The sequence below is a fragment of the Geotrypetes seraphini genome, chromosome 8, assembly GCF_902459505.1.
Source record: "Geotrypetes seraphini chromosome 8, aGeoSer1.1, whole genome shotgun sequence".
Lineage (NCBI taxonomy): Eukaryota > Metazoa > Chordata > Amphibia > Gymnophiona > Dermophiidae > Geotrypetes > Geotrypetes seraphini.
Genome location: NC_047091.1, coordinates 90,500,971 through 90,515,467, shown reverse-complemented (window position 1 = coordinate 90,515,467; position 14,497 = coordinate 90,500,971). Strand labels below are relative to the sequence as shown.

General features: G+C 45.0%; 1 protein-coding gene across 2 annotated transcripts in view; it reads right to left on the bottom strand.

Moving 5' to 3' along the window:
• LOC117365650 (disintegrin and metalloproteinase domain-containing protein 10-like) overlaps window positions 1-13,881 on the bottom strand; it is a 129,255-nt gene extending 115,374 nt beyond the window's left edge. For both annotated transcript variants that reach the window (XM_033956263.1, XM_033956264.1), the window contains exon 1: window positions 13,794-13,881. In XM_033956263.1, coding sequence (XP_033812154.1) covers window positions 13,794-13,863 — 70 coding nt within the window. In that variant the 5' untranslated portion in view covers window positions 13,864-13,881. The remainder of the gene's footprint in view (window positions 1-13,793) is intronic.
• Window positions 13,882-14,497: the final 616 nt, after the last annotated feature.

The following is a 14,497-nucleotide window of genomic DNA, read 5'->3' as shown; positions in this document are numbered from 1 at the left end:
CTTTGATGTCGACCTCTCATTTTTCACACACATCCAACAAACTGCTAAGGCCTGTCGCTTTTACCTCTACAACATTTCCAAAATTCACCCTTTCCTCTTGCACACATTACCTTTGTCCACACTCTTGTAACCTCACTCTTAGATTACCATACTGCAATCTATTTCTAACTGGTCTCCCGCCTCTCCCCCCTGCAATCTGTGAAAAACTCTGCTGCATTACTTATCTTCTACCAACCTTGCTATACTCATGTCACCCTTCTCCTTAAATCATTTCACTGGCTCCCTATCCGCGTTCGCATACAGTTCAAGCTCCTATTGCTGACCTAAAAGTATGTTAATTCTGCTGTCCCTCAATATCTCTCCTCGCGCTCCTTATACACCTCCCAGAGAACTCCATTCCTCAGATAAACTGCTCTTAGTTGTACCCTTCTCCTCCACTGCTAATTCCAGATTTCGTTCCTTTCATCTAGCTGCCCCCTAAGCCTGGAATAAACTACCTGAGTTTGTTCACCACACCCCTTCCCTTGTTTAAAAGCAGACTAAAAACCTACCTTTTTGATATAGCCTTCAATCTATAATCCTACTCCCAACTGCCCACCAACCTAGCCAGCAGATTAGCCATTCCCATAAACTGTATCCATGGCATCCTATCTTGTCTGTTTAGACCACAGGTGTAAAAGTCGGTCCTCGAGGGCCGGAATCCAGTCGGGTTTTCAGGATTTCTCCAATGAATATGCATGAGATCTATGTGCATGCACTGCTTTCAATGCATATTCATTGGGGAAATCCTGAAAACCCGACCGGATTACGGCCCTCGAGGAGGGACTTTGACACCCCTGGTTTAGACTGTAAGCTCCTTCGAGCAGAGACTGTCTTTTTTGTGACTCTGTACAGCACTGCGTACATCTGGTAGCACTATAGAAATAATTAATAGTAGTAGTAGTAGTAGTAAGTAATGCCCAATATACACAGCAAATTCACTTGGTGCAGAACACAGTACCCTCATTTACTGCTTTAAAATCTGTTATACTCATAAGTCTCAATTTTTATATAATAAATAGTTTAAAACAGTCTTTTGTCATTTATTCACCAATATTTTATATTTAAAAATATATAGAAATTGGACTTATCTGACAATTACTGTTCCTTGAAAATAGGGTACAACATATACAGTTCCACAAAAAAAGCCAACATGACCATGTTTCAAAGATAAGCTCTGTGTCAGAACATAGCTGTACACTGTTGCAAAATTTCAAAGCATCACACAAAAAATTTTCCCCCCCCCAATTTTTTTTTTTCAGAGAAAGTACACTTTCATTCTCCCCATTTACATCAGGGTTATGCTGCCCTAGGAAAACACTTATGCGCAAATGGCATATGGTCTTATTGAAACATGCAATGGTAAAGGGCGGGCGAGCCTGGTTGGGCCAGGGCCCTCTGAATTTGGACTCAGGCCAAGAAGCTCAGAATGGGTTACACATCAGGTACTCAAGAATTTTCCCTATCTGCCCCAGTGGGCTCACGGTATATCTAATGTACCTGGGGCAGTGGAAGATTAAGTGACTTGCCCAGGGCCACAAGGAGCAGTGCAGGGTTTGATCCTACAACCTCAGGGTGCTGAGGCCGTAGCTCTAACCACTACACCACATTCTCCTCCTCAACCCTACCAGCTGAAGATTTCTTCCTCCTTGGGCAGCCAGCCCTTGAGCACTTCCCTTGAGCTGACCCTAAAACAGCCCCTCTGCATATGCTCAGTTTTCACACATGCTGCCCACAGAGGGCCCTTACAGCATCCCAGGCCTCTCCAACAGATATCTGCTCACACCCCCTAACCGATAACCGTAGCACATACCACTGACTGCCTCACTGACCAGGCTGCTGCTCTGGGAGAAAAGGCTACTAGCAACACACCTGAAGTCCATTCAATGCCCGCAGCAAAGGGCCTCCTAAAACACACCCACATCCCTCTCCAGCACCATAGGGAATCCCCAGCTATGTCTCAATATCTCTTCCCCCTGTCCCAGCCCCAGCCCATCCCCCAGTACTCAGAACCGCATTTGTAGCCTCCCACAACACATTAATCCCCAACAGCTAGCATGGGTTCCCCACACAGACATGTGCCCAACCCAAACAATCCCAACCCCCACCCCACCCCTGGTTTCAGGGTTTGCTCTCAAGTCTTCTCATTGGCCTTTCCCCTCTGACCTTTCTCACCACTCTCACAATGCTCCACATTTGCACCCATCCCAGCCTCCTCACCTTCAGCTGTATTACAATGCAACCCATTTATCATGCGCAAATCCTAATGGTAAACCTGTCATACACACAGACCTACTTGAACAGCAGCAGGAGGAAGAAGAGGAAAAGGAAGCATAGGAACAGCAGCAGCAGCAAGAAGAGGAGGATGAGGAAATGCTGCAAGTACATGAAGTGGAGAAAAAAGATGAGCAGGAGCAGCAGCAGCAGCAGCAAGAGATGGAGCAGTGGCAAGTGTCTGCCTCCGCCTCACAGGAGGCTGAGGGACAGGCAGCGAAGAAGCAGGAGGAGGACACATGTGTGAACATTCCTGCCCTGGAGGGAGAGGAGGAAGAGGAACTGCTGGACCTAATACCCTTGAGCTGTTCCAGCAGTTTGTCTCTCTCATGTACAGAGATTTGTTGAAGTAGCTCCATATCTAGACTCAGGTCATGGTCCAGCTGATGAGCTTGATCTATTTACTTATTCATTCAATTTTCTATACTGTTCTCTCAGGGAAGCTCAGAACGGTTTACATGAATTGATTCAGGTACTCAATCTATCTAATGTACCTGGGGCAATGGAGGGATTAAGTGACTTGCCCAGGGTCACAAGGAGCAGTGTGCTGAGGCTGTAGCTTTAACCACTGCACCACACTCTCCTCTAGAAGCTGCTGGTGCCATGCTGGCCCCGACACCGAGGGTCATGGCACCTGACATGAGTGGCCAGACTCCATCAAGTCCATTATCTCATCCTCAACAGTGACTAAGTCCAGATCTTTTGGAACATTATCCAAATCCACCTTTTACAGACAGCTTCATTAACTGCTGTTACCACTGTACAGAGATGATGGACAAGTTGCCATGCTGTTACAGTGAGGGTTTAGTGTAAATAGAGTTTTCCAGTGTTTTGCATAACAATGTGCGTATCTCTCCTTTGTTACTAATGGCAGTACACCCTGTGATGCAGGGCTGATGGATGATGGGGTTGGCCCCTGCTCGGGAAAGCCTATACTCCCGTATTCAACCCTGTCACTGCTCCCCCAGTCTGACTCACAAAATGAGGAGGTGAACTATGCACCGGACAGAAGCCACTGATGTAGCTTCACTGGCCTAGACCTACAGCACAGGTCACTGAAACAGCAGTGTCACCAAGGTGGAAGGGTATACCACATGCCAATATGTGCAGTGCACATATATGCATGGCCAATGCCCATGCAGGCAGCAGAATCTGAAGGAAAGGGGAGGGTGATTGGGCTGCATGGTGTGTGACAGCAGCTGTGCCAACTAGCTTCCCAAATGCTCCCCCAGGCCACCTCCATGCTGCTACTACTACTACTATTAATTATTTCTATAGTGCTACCAGATGTATACAGTGCTGCACAGTGTCACAAAGAAGAAGAAAACAGTCCCTGCTCAAAAGAGCTTACAGTCTAAACAGCCAAGACAAACAGGATGTCATGAATACAGTTAAGGGGAACGGTTATTCAGCTGGCTGGGTTAGAGAGCAGAGGAGTAGGGTTAAGGATTGAAGGCTATATCAAAAAGGTGTGTTTTGAGTCTGCTTTTATTCCAGGCATAGGGGGCAGCTAGATGAAAGGAACGAAGTCTGGAATTGGCAGTGGAGGAGAAGGGTACAGCTAAGAGTGACTTATCTGAGGAACGGAGTTCTCTGAGAGGTATATAAGGAGAGAGAAGCGAGGAGAGATATTGAGGGGCAGCAGAATGAACACACTTGTAGGTCAACAATAAACTCTTAAACTGTATGCGATGGCAGATAGGGAGTCAGTGAAGTGACTTAAGGAGAGGGGTGACATGAGCATAGCGAGGTTGATAGAAGATGAGTCGTGCAGCAGAATTTTGCACAGATTGTAAGGGGGTGAAGCGACACTGCAGGAGACCAGTTAGAAGTAGATTGCAGTAATCATTTTTTTATTTATTTATAAGATTTTCAATTTTAAATACAAGAATTGCTTTTGCACGATGCTACAGATCCAGAAATTATATTCAATAAAACTTATAAAGGAAACATTAACTATCTCTTATTTAGTCCACAAAAATGAGGATCAAGAAAAGAAATAAACTTCCAAGGAGAAATAACAAAATTAATTAAGGTCACGGCATTAGATTCCCAAATTACAGCCAGCTGGTAGGTCATACATTGCTAGACATGGTTACCAACCTTTCTTTTGATCCAATAAATTCTAAGAGTTGTTTAGGCTCAAAGAAAAGAAAATTCTTATCTTGATAAGATACATAACACTTTGCAGGAAATTTAACAAGAAATGTAGCCCCCAAAGCAAGAGTTCTTGGCCTCAAGGACAAGAACTCTTTCCTACGTCTCTGGGTTTTCTGAGCTAGATCTGGAAAAACTTGAACATTAGAGCCTAAAAACTTATATGACAAAAATACAAACGAAGAATAAATTCCCTATCACTCTCCAAGGCTAGAGTTAACAGCATGGTAGTTCTATGGGTGACAACCTCAAGGGAGTTTTCCAAGAATGAAGACAAATTCATGTCCACTGATTTATCCACTGGAATTTCTGTAGGAGTGGATTCCCCTTGTGGCGTCTAGATTGCAGTAATCTAAGCGTGAGGTTACAAGAGCATTGACAATAGCCTGGGTAGTGTGCTCAGATAGGAAGGGGCGAGTCTGCTGCCATACTGTAATCTGCAGCCATGGCCCAACAATGGCTGTCACTAGCCACAAAAGGGAGGTAGTATGACGGGTTGCTGGCCCCTAGATGGGAGCTCACATCTCTGTCTGGAGTCCACGTATCCTCTCCTGGAGGAGTGTCCTTGCCTGATTAGAGTAACCAGATTTTCCAAATGGAAAATCCGGACCCCCTAGACCCTCCTCCAGGTCCGACCAGTTCCACCCATCCCTGCCCCGTTATGTCCCAGTCCCACCCCCAATCCTCCCTAATCCCATCCCCGCCCCTCCATTGCCTACTCTCGTCAGTTGAAGTGTAAAAAAATTCATCTTTGACAACATTGGAGATCTGTTGGGTAAAGGATAATTTGCAGTTGATCCAAATGCCTAAATATCAGAAACCTAAAACAGAAGTGATTGGGCAATCAAAAAGTAATAAAGGAATCTGAGGCTGATTTAGAGAACTGATTTAGAAAACCAGTAATCTAGTAAACTATAGTTTTGTAAGGATTAGGTTTAAACTTATGCGAAAAGAGCCATGCAGCAAATGGATACAGATCAATATGAAGTGATGAGATGGGAAAAAGGAGAAGAATGTTGTCTGTGTAAATATAAAAACAGATATTGTACAACTGGATCAAATTTGCTAGGGGACTAATACATACATTGAAAAGAATGGGCGAAAGTATGGAACCTTGTGTGACCCCCTTAATCCAGGGAATAAGAGGGAGATTGAACAGAATCAGAATAGACACTGAAAGAGCATTGAGACAGAAAAGAGGAGAACCAGGTCAGTACAGTAACAGAAATACCCAATTGACTTAATCTACAAAGGAGGGAATGGTCCACAAGGTCAAATGCCAGGGAGCAAGATAAGGATAGTAAGAGTGACTACTCTGGCCAAAGGGGAGCACCCCCACAGAGGTGCCAGCTTCTCCATGTGGCCCACAAGCTCCTGGACGCCCACCAACCTCCATAAGGGCAGCCCACTATCCCCAATAACTACAATAAATAACACCATTGTGTGAGTGTGTAGCACATGAAGTGCTCCCATCCCTACACAGACTGGACCCAGGCACTCACTGCCCCAGACACACCCAATAACATCAGACACAGGTGAGACAATCAGCACTCACTCTGCAACTCCTGGCACATGGTACAGACAGACAAAGAACAAAGCGACAGAAAGCAAGGTAAGTGAGTGGGAGTGGAAGGGTGGTTGAGAGACAACTATTAAGTAGGAGGGATGGGGGAGTGGAGTGGCAGGCATCTGCAAGGTATGGGTGTGGGCTGAGAGAGGAGTCAAGCAGAGGTACAGGGCTGTTTAGGTGAAGGTTGAGGCAGGGACACAGACAGACAGGCAGTGGCGTACCTAGGGTATGTGGCACCCGGGGCCCATCATTTTTTGACACCCCTCCTCATGTAAAAAAATATTTTTTGTAATAACCATGAAAAATAAATGGTCATAATAGAAACAGGCACTGAAAATTTTCTTTTATTGAACCTCATATATGTAACCATTAATCCAAACATAACATAAATTATGTCTGAATTGTCATGACATCAGAAGTACATATGGAGTAGTTGCAGGTGATGCTTGGGACAGTTCTGATTGTGTTAGTTCGGTTTTATGTGTTTTTTGAATAGAAGGGTTTTTATTTCTTTTTTGAAGGTTTTGTAGTTTGTGGTCAAGGTCAATAGGTTGTAGAGTTGGGGGTCGAGTGTTAGCAGGTTGTCGAACAGTTTTTTTTCTTTTGACAATTTTGATTGGAGGGTGTGTGAATGGTGCGTGAGTTCTCCTATGTCTGGTTGAAGTGGATTTAATTATTTAGCTGAAGAAATTAGTAAAAAAAACTTCATTCCACACACATTAATTCTCTTCCATTTTTGTTCCCATTCTAAAAAACACTGATAAGTTCCCAGAAAAAAAATACATTAAAATAAGAAGTGAAAACAAAGGCCCCTACAGATGAGAACATAACCTAACTGGGTCAGACCAATGGTTCATCATGCCCAGTAGCCCATTCTCATGGTAACTAATCCAGGTCACTAGTACCTGGTCAAAACTCAAAGAGTAGCAACATTCCATGCCACCGATCCAGGGCAAGCAGACACTTCTCCCAGAAATTTGTCCAAACCTTTCTTAAAATCAGCAATGCTATCTGCTTTTACCATAATTTCTGGCCACTTCATTTTTAAGCTTAGATCTTTCCTTCCAAACAGAGACCTTGCTAGATGTCAAATACAGAAAGAACAAGGTACCTTCACAAGGACTTAGCTGTGCAGGAAATGTGAATCTCCTCATACACCCACCATATAGTGCAAAAATGTGCAAAGGTCTGTTTTTTTCTTTCGATCACTACATAGCCTAATGCCACACATACATATTCTGAAGGTCAATGCTAAGGTTAACAAAGTTTCCTTCCTTGGACCACAAGGAGATACTGACAAACCACTGGAAGAGATCCCAAAACAACTACCCAGGCACAACACCCAAAGACTCACTCAGTGTGTGAACCAGTTGAGTGGAGTGGACTAACTGGGGGGTGGAAATGGGCCCAGAGTTTGCTCAGCAGAATTTCCCAGACCACCTCTTCCTCTCAACACATTGACAAGCTGCCGCCACCACCACCACCATTAGGAACACCTCACCGGGTAGGCCAGCAATGCTTATAAACTTTATAAAACACATTATTATATTTTCTTATAAAGCACATATTTTAACTGAACTCTCTGACATCCTCAGCCTTGCCATTCACAAAAATAGAAGGAAGAAAAGTTCCCGTTTCCTGCTGTCTCATATCCCCAGCCTATACAATATTTTTCTTCTGCAGACCCTTCAAAAGTCTGACCAAATCCTCGTTTCACTTGCATTATAAAGTACTGAGGATGCCATCTCTCTCCAATCCCAGGTCCTAAAGTCTAAGACAGTAGTGCAAACTAGTGCTGCTCGATTCAAGAAAAAAAAAAAAAAATCGATTCGATTCAGCCTATTGAATTGGTTTTTCGATTCAACTTTCCTGCCCAATTGGGTGTTTTTGTTTGGTTGGTTTTTTTTTTCAAACATCCTGGTGGGTTTATTTTATAGCTTTTTCACCCCCCTTTGGCTTCTCCTAACCACACTGGCGCTGTGGTGTAAATAAAATAAAGAAACAAAAAGGACTTTTCCTCTCTGTTAAATCCTAGCTCACGTTTGCAGTCTAACACCAGCTCTGGCAGGATACACATTTCAAATCTGACATATTGTAATCACATAACAGAAAATGAAATTAGTTTTTCTACCTTTTGTTGTCTGATTATTTTTCAAGTCTTATTGGTCCAAGGCTCTGGTTGTCTTCTGATAACTTGCTTGCCAGGGTCTCCTTCTTCCTTCTTTCTGCATGCTAACCATCCATCTGCCATCTCTGTCCTCCCCGTATCCCTTCCCTCCCCAGGAGGTCTGGCATCTATCCTTTTTTCATCTCCCTCCACAGAGCCTTCTTTTCTTTACTACCCTTTCATCCAGCATCTCTCCCTCCTTCCCCACCACCCCAGGGTCCACCATCTCTCCCTTTCTTTTCCCAACTACCCTCCTATCCAGTATCTCTATCCCCCCATCCACACCATCCCTTGTGTCCAACTTCTCTCCCTTTCTTCCCACCCAAAGTCCGGCATATGCGCGTCTCTTTAAACCCCTCCCCCCATTCCCTCCGTGTATTTCTACACCAGGGCCCCCCTCCCTGAAGGCCTGTCCCCCTTAAAGGCCTGCACTCCCCCCCCCGAAAGCCTGCAACCCCCCGAAGGCTTGCACCCCCCCGAAGGCCTGCACCCCCCCTTGAAGGCCTGTCCCCCCCCTGAAGGCCTGCCTGCCTGCCTGACCCCTTGAAGGCCTATCCCCCCCCTTGAAGGCCTGTAACCCCTTGAAGGCCTGCACCCCCCAAAGACCTGTCCCCCCCTTGAAGGCCTGCCTGTCCCCCCCTCTTCAAGGCCTGTCCCTCCCTTGAAAGCCTGCCTGCCTGTTCCCCCCCCCTTGAAGGCCTGCCTGTCCCCCCCTTCAAGGCCTGTCCCTCCCTTGAAAGCCTGCCTGCCTGTTCCCTCTCCCTTGAAGGCCTGTCCCCCCTTTGAAGGCCTGCCTGCCTGTCTCCCCTTTGAAGGCCTGCCTATCCACCCCCCTTGAAGGCCTGCCTGCCTGTCTGTAACCCCTCTCCCCCTTGAAGGCCTGCCTCCACCTATGAAGCAGCCCTCCAGGGGCGGGACCGCGGCGCAGGAAGCAGCGCCGAAGCAGTTCAGGGATCGCTGACATCGCGATCCCGCTGCGGGCTGCTTCATAGGTGGTGCAGGGAGGCCAGGGGGGCGAGCGGTCCTTCGGGGGTGGGGGGGACTGAACGGCAAGGCCGGGAGCACCCCCTCAGGGCTTGCACCCGTTAGTACGCTACTGTAGACAGGCAATATAGCACTCAGTAACTCTGTAGTTATTCAGACAATCACTCGTTTCTTCAGTAGCTCTCCAATCTCCAACACAACCAGATCGTTAGTGGGTCAAAAGCCAATTTGTTACTTGTACTCACCTTATTCGCTTTTAAAACAGGTATAACTTTGGATGTGTTTTGGCATGCCCAGACAAATCCTTTTGCTATCCATTATCGCACCAACGCGCTCATCTCCTGACTGCCATCATACCTAGGGAATGCCCACTCTGTAGCATTGCACAAATAGGGTTTTTTTTGGATTTTTTTGAAAATACACTTTGGACAGCAGACCCCCTTATTACAGCTTTTCAATATCTTTCTTTCTTTTTTTTTTTTTTAATGAGCCCCTTAATCAGGCAAACTGCTTTTGGAAATTGCCCTTACTGTACATATATACTGAATAAATGGATGATGGCCAATTATGCATTCTTACAGAATTGCTCTGGGAAGCATGGCATTGAGGTAATTATGATTGTCGATTCATCAAAATCTCAGCAAGTACCTAGAGGCCTTGAAGTTAATTGAGGAGGGTCACAGAAGTCGTGCTATTTTAGCATAGGTCCTATTTTATGCAGAGAGACCGAAGGGCTCTTTTACTAAAGTACAGAAAAATCTAGGCTTAACGCATGGTAATGCAGGATTTAACCACATGCTGAACCCAGATTTAGCACAGCATAATTTTAGGACTTTTTCTTTTTTGTTATTTGCAGTTTGTGCGCCAATGTTCCCACTAGTGCTGCCCGATTCAGTCTATTGAATTGGTTTTTCAATTCGATTTGATTTTCCTGCCTAATTGGGTGGGTTTTTTCAAACATCCTGGTGGGTTTATTTTATATCCTCTTCACTCCCTTTGCCTTCTCCTAACCACACTGGCGCTGTGGTGTAAACAAAATAAACAAACAAAAAAGACTTTTCCTCTCTCTGTTAAATCCTAGCTCACATTTGCAGTCTAACACGTTTGCGGTCTAACACCAGCTCTGGCAGGATACAAGTTTCAAATCTGACATATTGTAATCACAAAATAGAAAATAAAATTAGTTTTTCTACCTTTTGTTGTCTGGTCATTATTCAAATCTTGTTGGTCCCAGGCTCTGGTTGTCTTTTGATAACTTGCTTGCCAGGGTCTCCTTCTTTCTTCTTTCTCCGTGCTAACCATCCATCTTCTATCTCTGTCCTCCCCTTCTGTTTCCCTTCCCTCACCTGGAAGTCTGGCATCTTTCCTTTTTTTCATTTCCATGCACAGATCCACCTTTTCTTAACTACCCTTTCATCCAGCATCTCTCCCTCCTTCCCCACCACCCCAGGGTCACCATCTCTCCCTTTCTTTTCCCCCTCCACACCATCCCTTGTGTCCAACTTAACTTCTCTCCCTTTCTGTTCCCCCTCTCTTTGTCCATCATCTCTCTCCCTCTCCTCTATTTTTAGACCCATCATTTCTCCCCCCCCAAAGTCCAGCATATGCACGTCTCTTTGAACCCCCCTTCCCTCCCTCCCTCCGTGTACTTCTATATCAGGGCCTCCCTCCCCTGAAGGTCTGTGCCCCCTGAAGGCCTGCACCTCCCCCTGAAGGCCTGCACTCCACCCCTGAAGGCCTGCCTGTCCCCCCTGAAGGCCTATGCCACCATCCCTGGACTGTCCCCCCCTTTGAAGGCTTGTCCCCCCTTAAAGGCCTATCCTCCCCTTTAAAGGCCTGTCTGTCCCCCCTGAAGGCCTGTGCCACCATCCCTGGCCTGTCCCCCCTTTGAAGGCCTGTCCCCCCCCTTGAAGGCCTGTTCCCTATATGCATCATCTCTTGATGTGAAGATTTTTACAGCAGCAAACAGATTTATGCACACTGTGTAACTAACCCCCCCCCCCCTTTTATGGAACCATGGCACGGTTTTTAGTGTCAGCTACAGAGGTAACAGCTGGCGCTGAAAACTGTACTATAGTTTTGTAAAAGGGGTTTAAAATAGCTATTTTCAAAAGCCTACTCAAATGCTGGGCTCAATAAAGTAGGAGTTTAACTATAGTACAAGAAAGATAATACCTACTCTCTTTAGGGGGGGGGGTCCCTCCGTTTTATGAGATTTACCCCGATAAAACTAACATTTGTGAATTTTACATTCTTTCTGTAACAATTTTATGGGCCTATGATAGAAAAAACAGCCAATAACTACCCTCCAGTGGCAATGTCATGTACCAACTATATATTTGCTAGTAATTATGGCACATGAATATTCATTAAAATGCTTGCACTGTTTTTTGAAAAAAATGGCCTATGTCCCCCCCTTGAAGACCTGTCCCACCCCCCACCCCGAAGGACAGCACACCCCCCCTCCCCCCGTGGGAAGGCCTCCGTGTTCCCCCTGGCCTCCCCGCACCATTTACCTTATAGTAGGTGCAGCCTGGACAGAAGATCGCGGTACTAGTGTCTTTGCATACTGCTTGGAGCTGTTTCCTCTGCCGCGATCCTGCCTCATACGTCAGAGGATGGGTGGGACCGCGGCAGAGGAAACAGCTCCAAGCAGAATGAAAAGATGCTAGTACCGCGATCTTCTCTCCAGGCTGCACCTATGTATAAAGTAAACGGTGCGTGGAGGCCAGAGGGGAAGCGGGAGGCCAGGGGGGGAAGCCGGATAGCAGCACAGCAGCACTTTCCAACTGACCATCCCTCTTCGCCCTCTAAAACAGGTGCGGCAGCGGCTGGCCAGCAAGAGCAGCGCTGCGGCTCCTACTTTAGGGGGCAAGGGGGAAGGGTCCGAATCGGGAAGCCAATTTTTTTAAAATTTAAATCGATTCGAATCAATTCACCCGAAGTGAATTGGTGAACCGATTCGAATCGTGAATCGGGCAGCACTAGTTCCCACTAGCATGCACGGTACCTGCAGAAAATGCAAGAGCACTTTCTACTCCCTGTTTAGGAGGTGCCAAATGCTCCCATTTTAGTCCTGTGATAGCCAGTTAGCATGCATTAATTATAACATGCTAGCTGGTTAACAATCCCATGACTATTCTCCATCCATGACACTGGGCCATGATACGACCCCACCTGGAATACTATGTCCAGCCCTGGTTGCCGTACATGAAGAAGGATACAGTACTACTCGAAAGGGTCGAGATAAGAGTGACTAAAATGGCTACGGGGCTGGAGGAGTTGCAGTACAGTGAGCGATTAGAGAAACTGGGCCTCTTCTCCCTTGAAAAGAGGAGACTGAGAGGGGACATGATCAAAACATTCAAGATAATGAAGGGAATATACTTAGTAGATAAAGACAGGTTGTTCACCCTCTCCAAGGTAGCGAGAACAAGAGGGCACTCTCTAAAGTTAAAAGTGGATAAATTCTGTACAAATGTAAGGAAAATCTTCTTCACCCAGAGAGTGGTAGAAAACTGGAATGCTCTTCCGGAGGCTGTTATAGGGGAAAACACCCTCCATGGATTCAAGACAAAGTTAGACAAGTTCCTGCTGAACCAGAATGTATACAGGTAAGGCTACGGCACTGGTCTTTGACCTAAGGGCCACCACAAGAGCGAACTGCTGGGCACGATGCACCACTAGTCTGACCCATTAGCGGCAATTCTTATGTTATTATGTTCTTATGACACACTCTCTTCCAAAAGTATTTTTTTAACAATTAGTAACAAGTGGGTTAGCGCATGCAAACAGACAAAATACAAAACGTTTCACATTTCTGTTATAGCCTGTTTGCATTTCCTAACCGCATGCTATGGGCTTAATGTCCTTCAGTAAAAGGGACCCCCTAGTCACTAATAGTTTATAGCTTATTATTTATATTCCGCCTTTAAATAAGGCAGATTACAATTAATAAAATAACAAAACAAATATAAAAAACATTAAAGTTTCCAATTCATATAAAAGGCATCATTCTTCATCTTACAAAACAGGTGATGCTTTAACTATTTTTTAAAAAATTTACATAAATCTTTTTGTTGCTTGATGTATTCTGGCAGCCTGTTCTGGCAAGTTCACTGTAAAATAACATCTCTTAATAATAAACCATGTTGATAATTTCCACCTTCAATACCCTTCAATACTCTTGTACATATTAAACAAATCAGTTACCATATTTTTTAAATGTTAGTCAAGTAAATGGATAGGAAAGTGGCAAAATGACATTTATATTTTTTTTATTGCAAACCACTTTGTTATTTTCTTTTTATGTGAGATGGCATATCAAATAAACTGAAAAAAAAGCATTCTGTAGAGTATTCCCGTACTGAACTAATTTTGTAGAATTTAGTATGCTACTGGTGCTTTTAAATATAACTTTTTCCTTTTCAGGACTCCTACAACATTACATGAAGCAATGCCTTACGAAACTGGGCAGGTTGAGACAATTAATCTTACATTCTACCACACTCAAAAGAGCATTTTACCACATTTCTCTCTGTTAAATGAAATTTAACAATGTTTAACGTAGCTTTATATTGCCAAATCAAAAAACATACTCACCTGAGGTATCTGCTGTCAAATATAGGCTTTGTGATGTTAGGAGAAATAGAAAATATTGATGAGCCTGCATAGTGTTAAAAAAAACTTTAAGGTGTGTAATATTAATGAATTGAGCACTTCCGGGTATGAGTACTTTAATATGGAACAGAAACAAGATCATGCTTGTATGTACTTGTATCTGTAGAATGAAAAGTATTTTGAATTCAATTAAATAATTCTGTTATCTGGCAAAATGGAAAAAAAAAATATTTCTCCTGGATGATAAGCTACTGCCTTCCATTTTCAGTGTGGGCAGTGGCATAATAAGGTGGGTGTGGTGATCCACCCCGGGCACCATCATGGTGGGGACACCCACATCCTTCCTCCTTTCCTATCCCCCACCTCTTCCCATGCCTCCCCCTGCTGCATGTGCGCCCCCTTGCCTTCCCCGGTATCTCTAGTTGTTCACTGCCACAAGTAAGAACTTCCTGACAAAGAGGGAGAGATCCTGTTCCTCCCTGCTTGTTGACGTAGTACATGGCGACTTGATTGTCTGTCCGAATAAGGACTACCTGGTCGTGAAGAAGATGCTGAAAAGCTTTGAGAGCACTGAAGATCGCTCTGAGTTCCAACAGATTGATGTGACACTGATGATCCATGCTGGACCAGTGGCCTTGAGTATGAAGATCATTGAGATGAGCCCCCCAAGCGTAGGTTGAGGAATC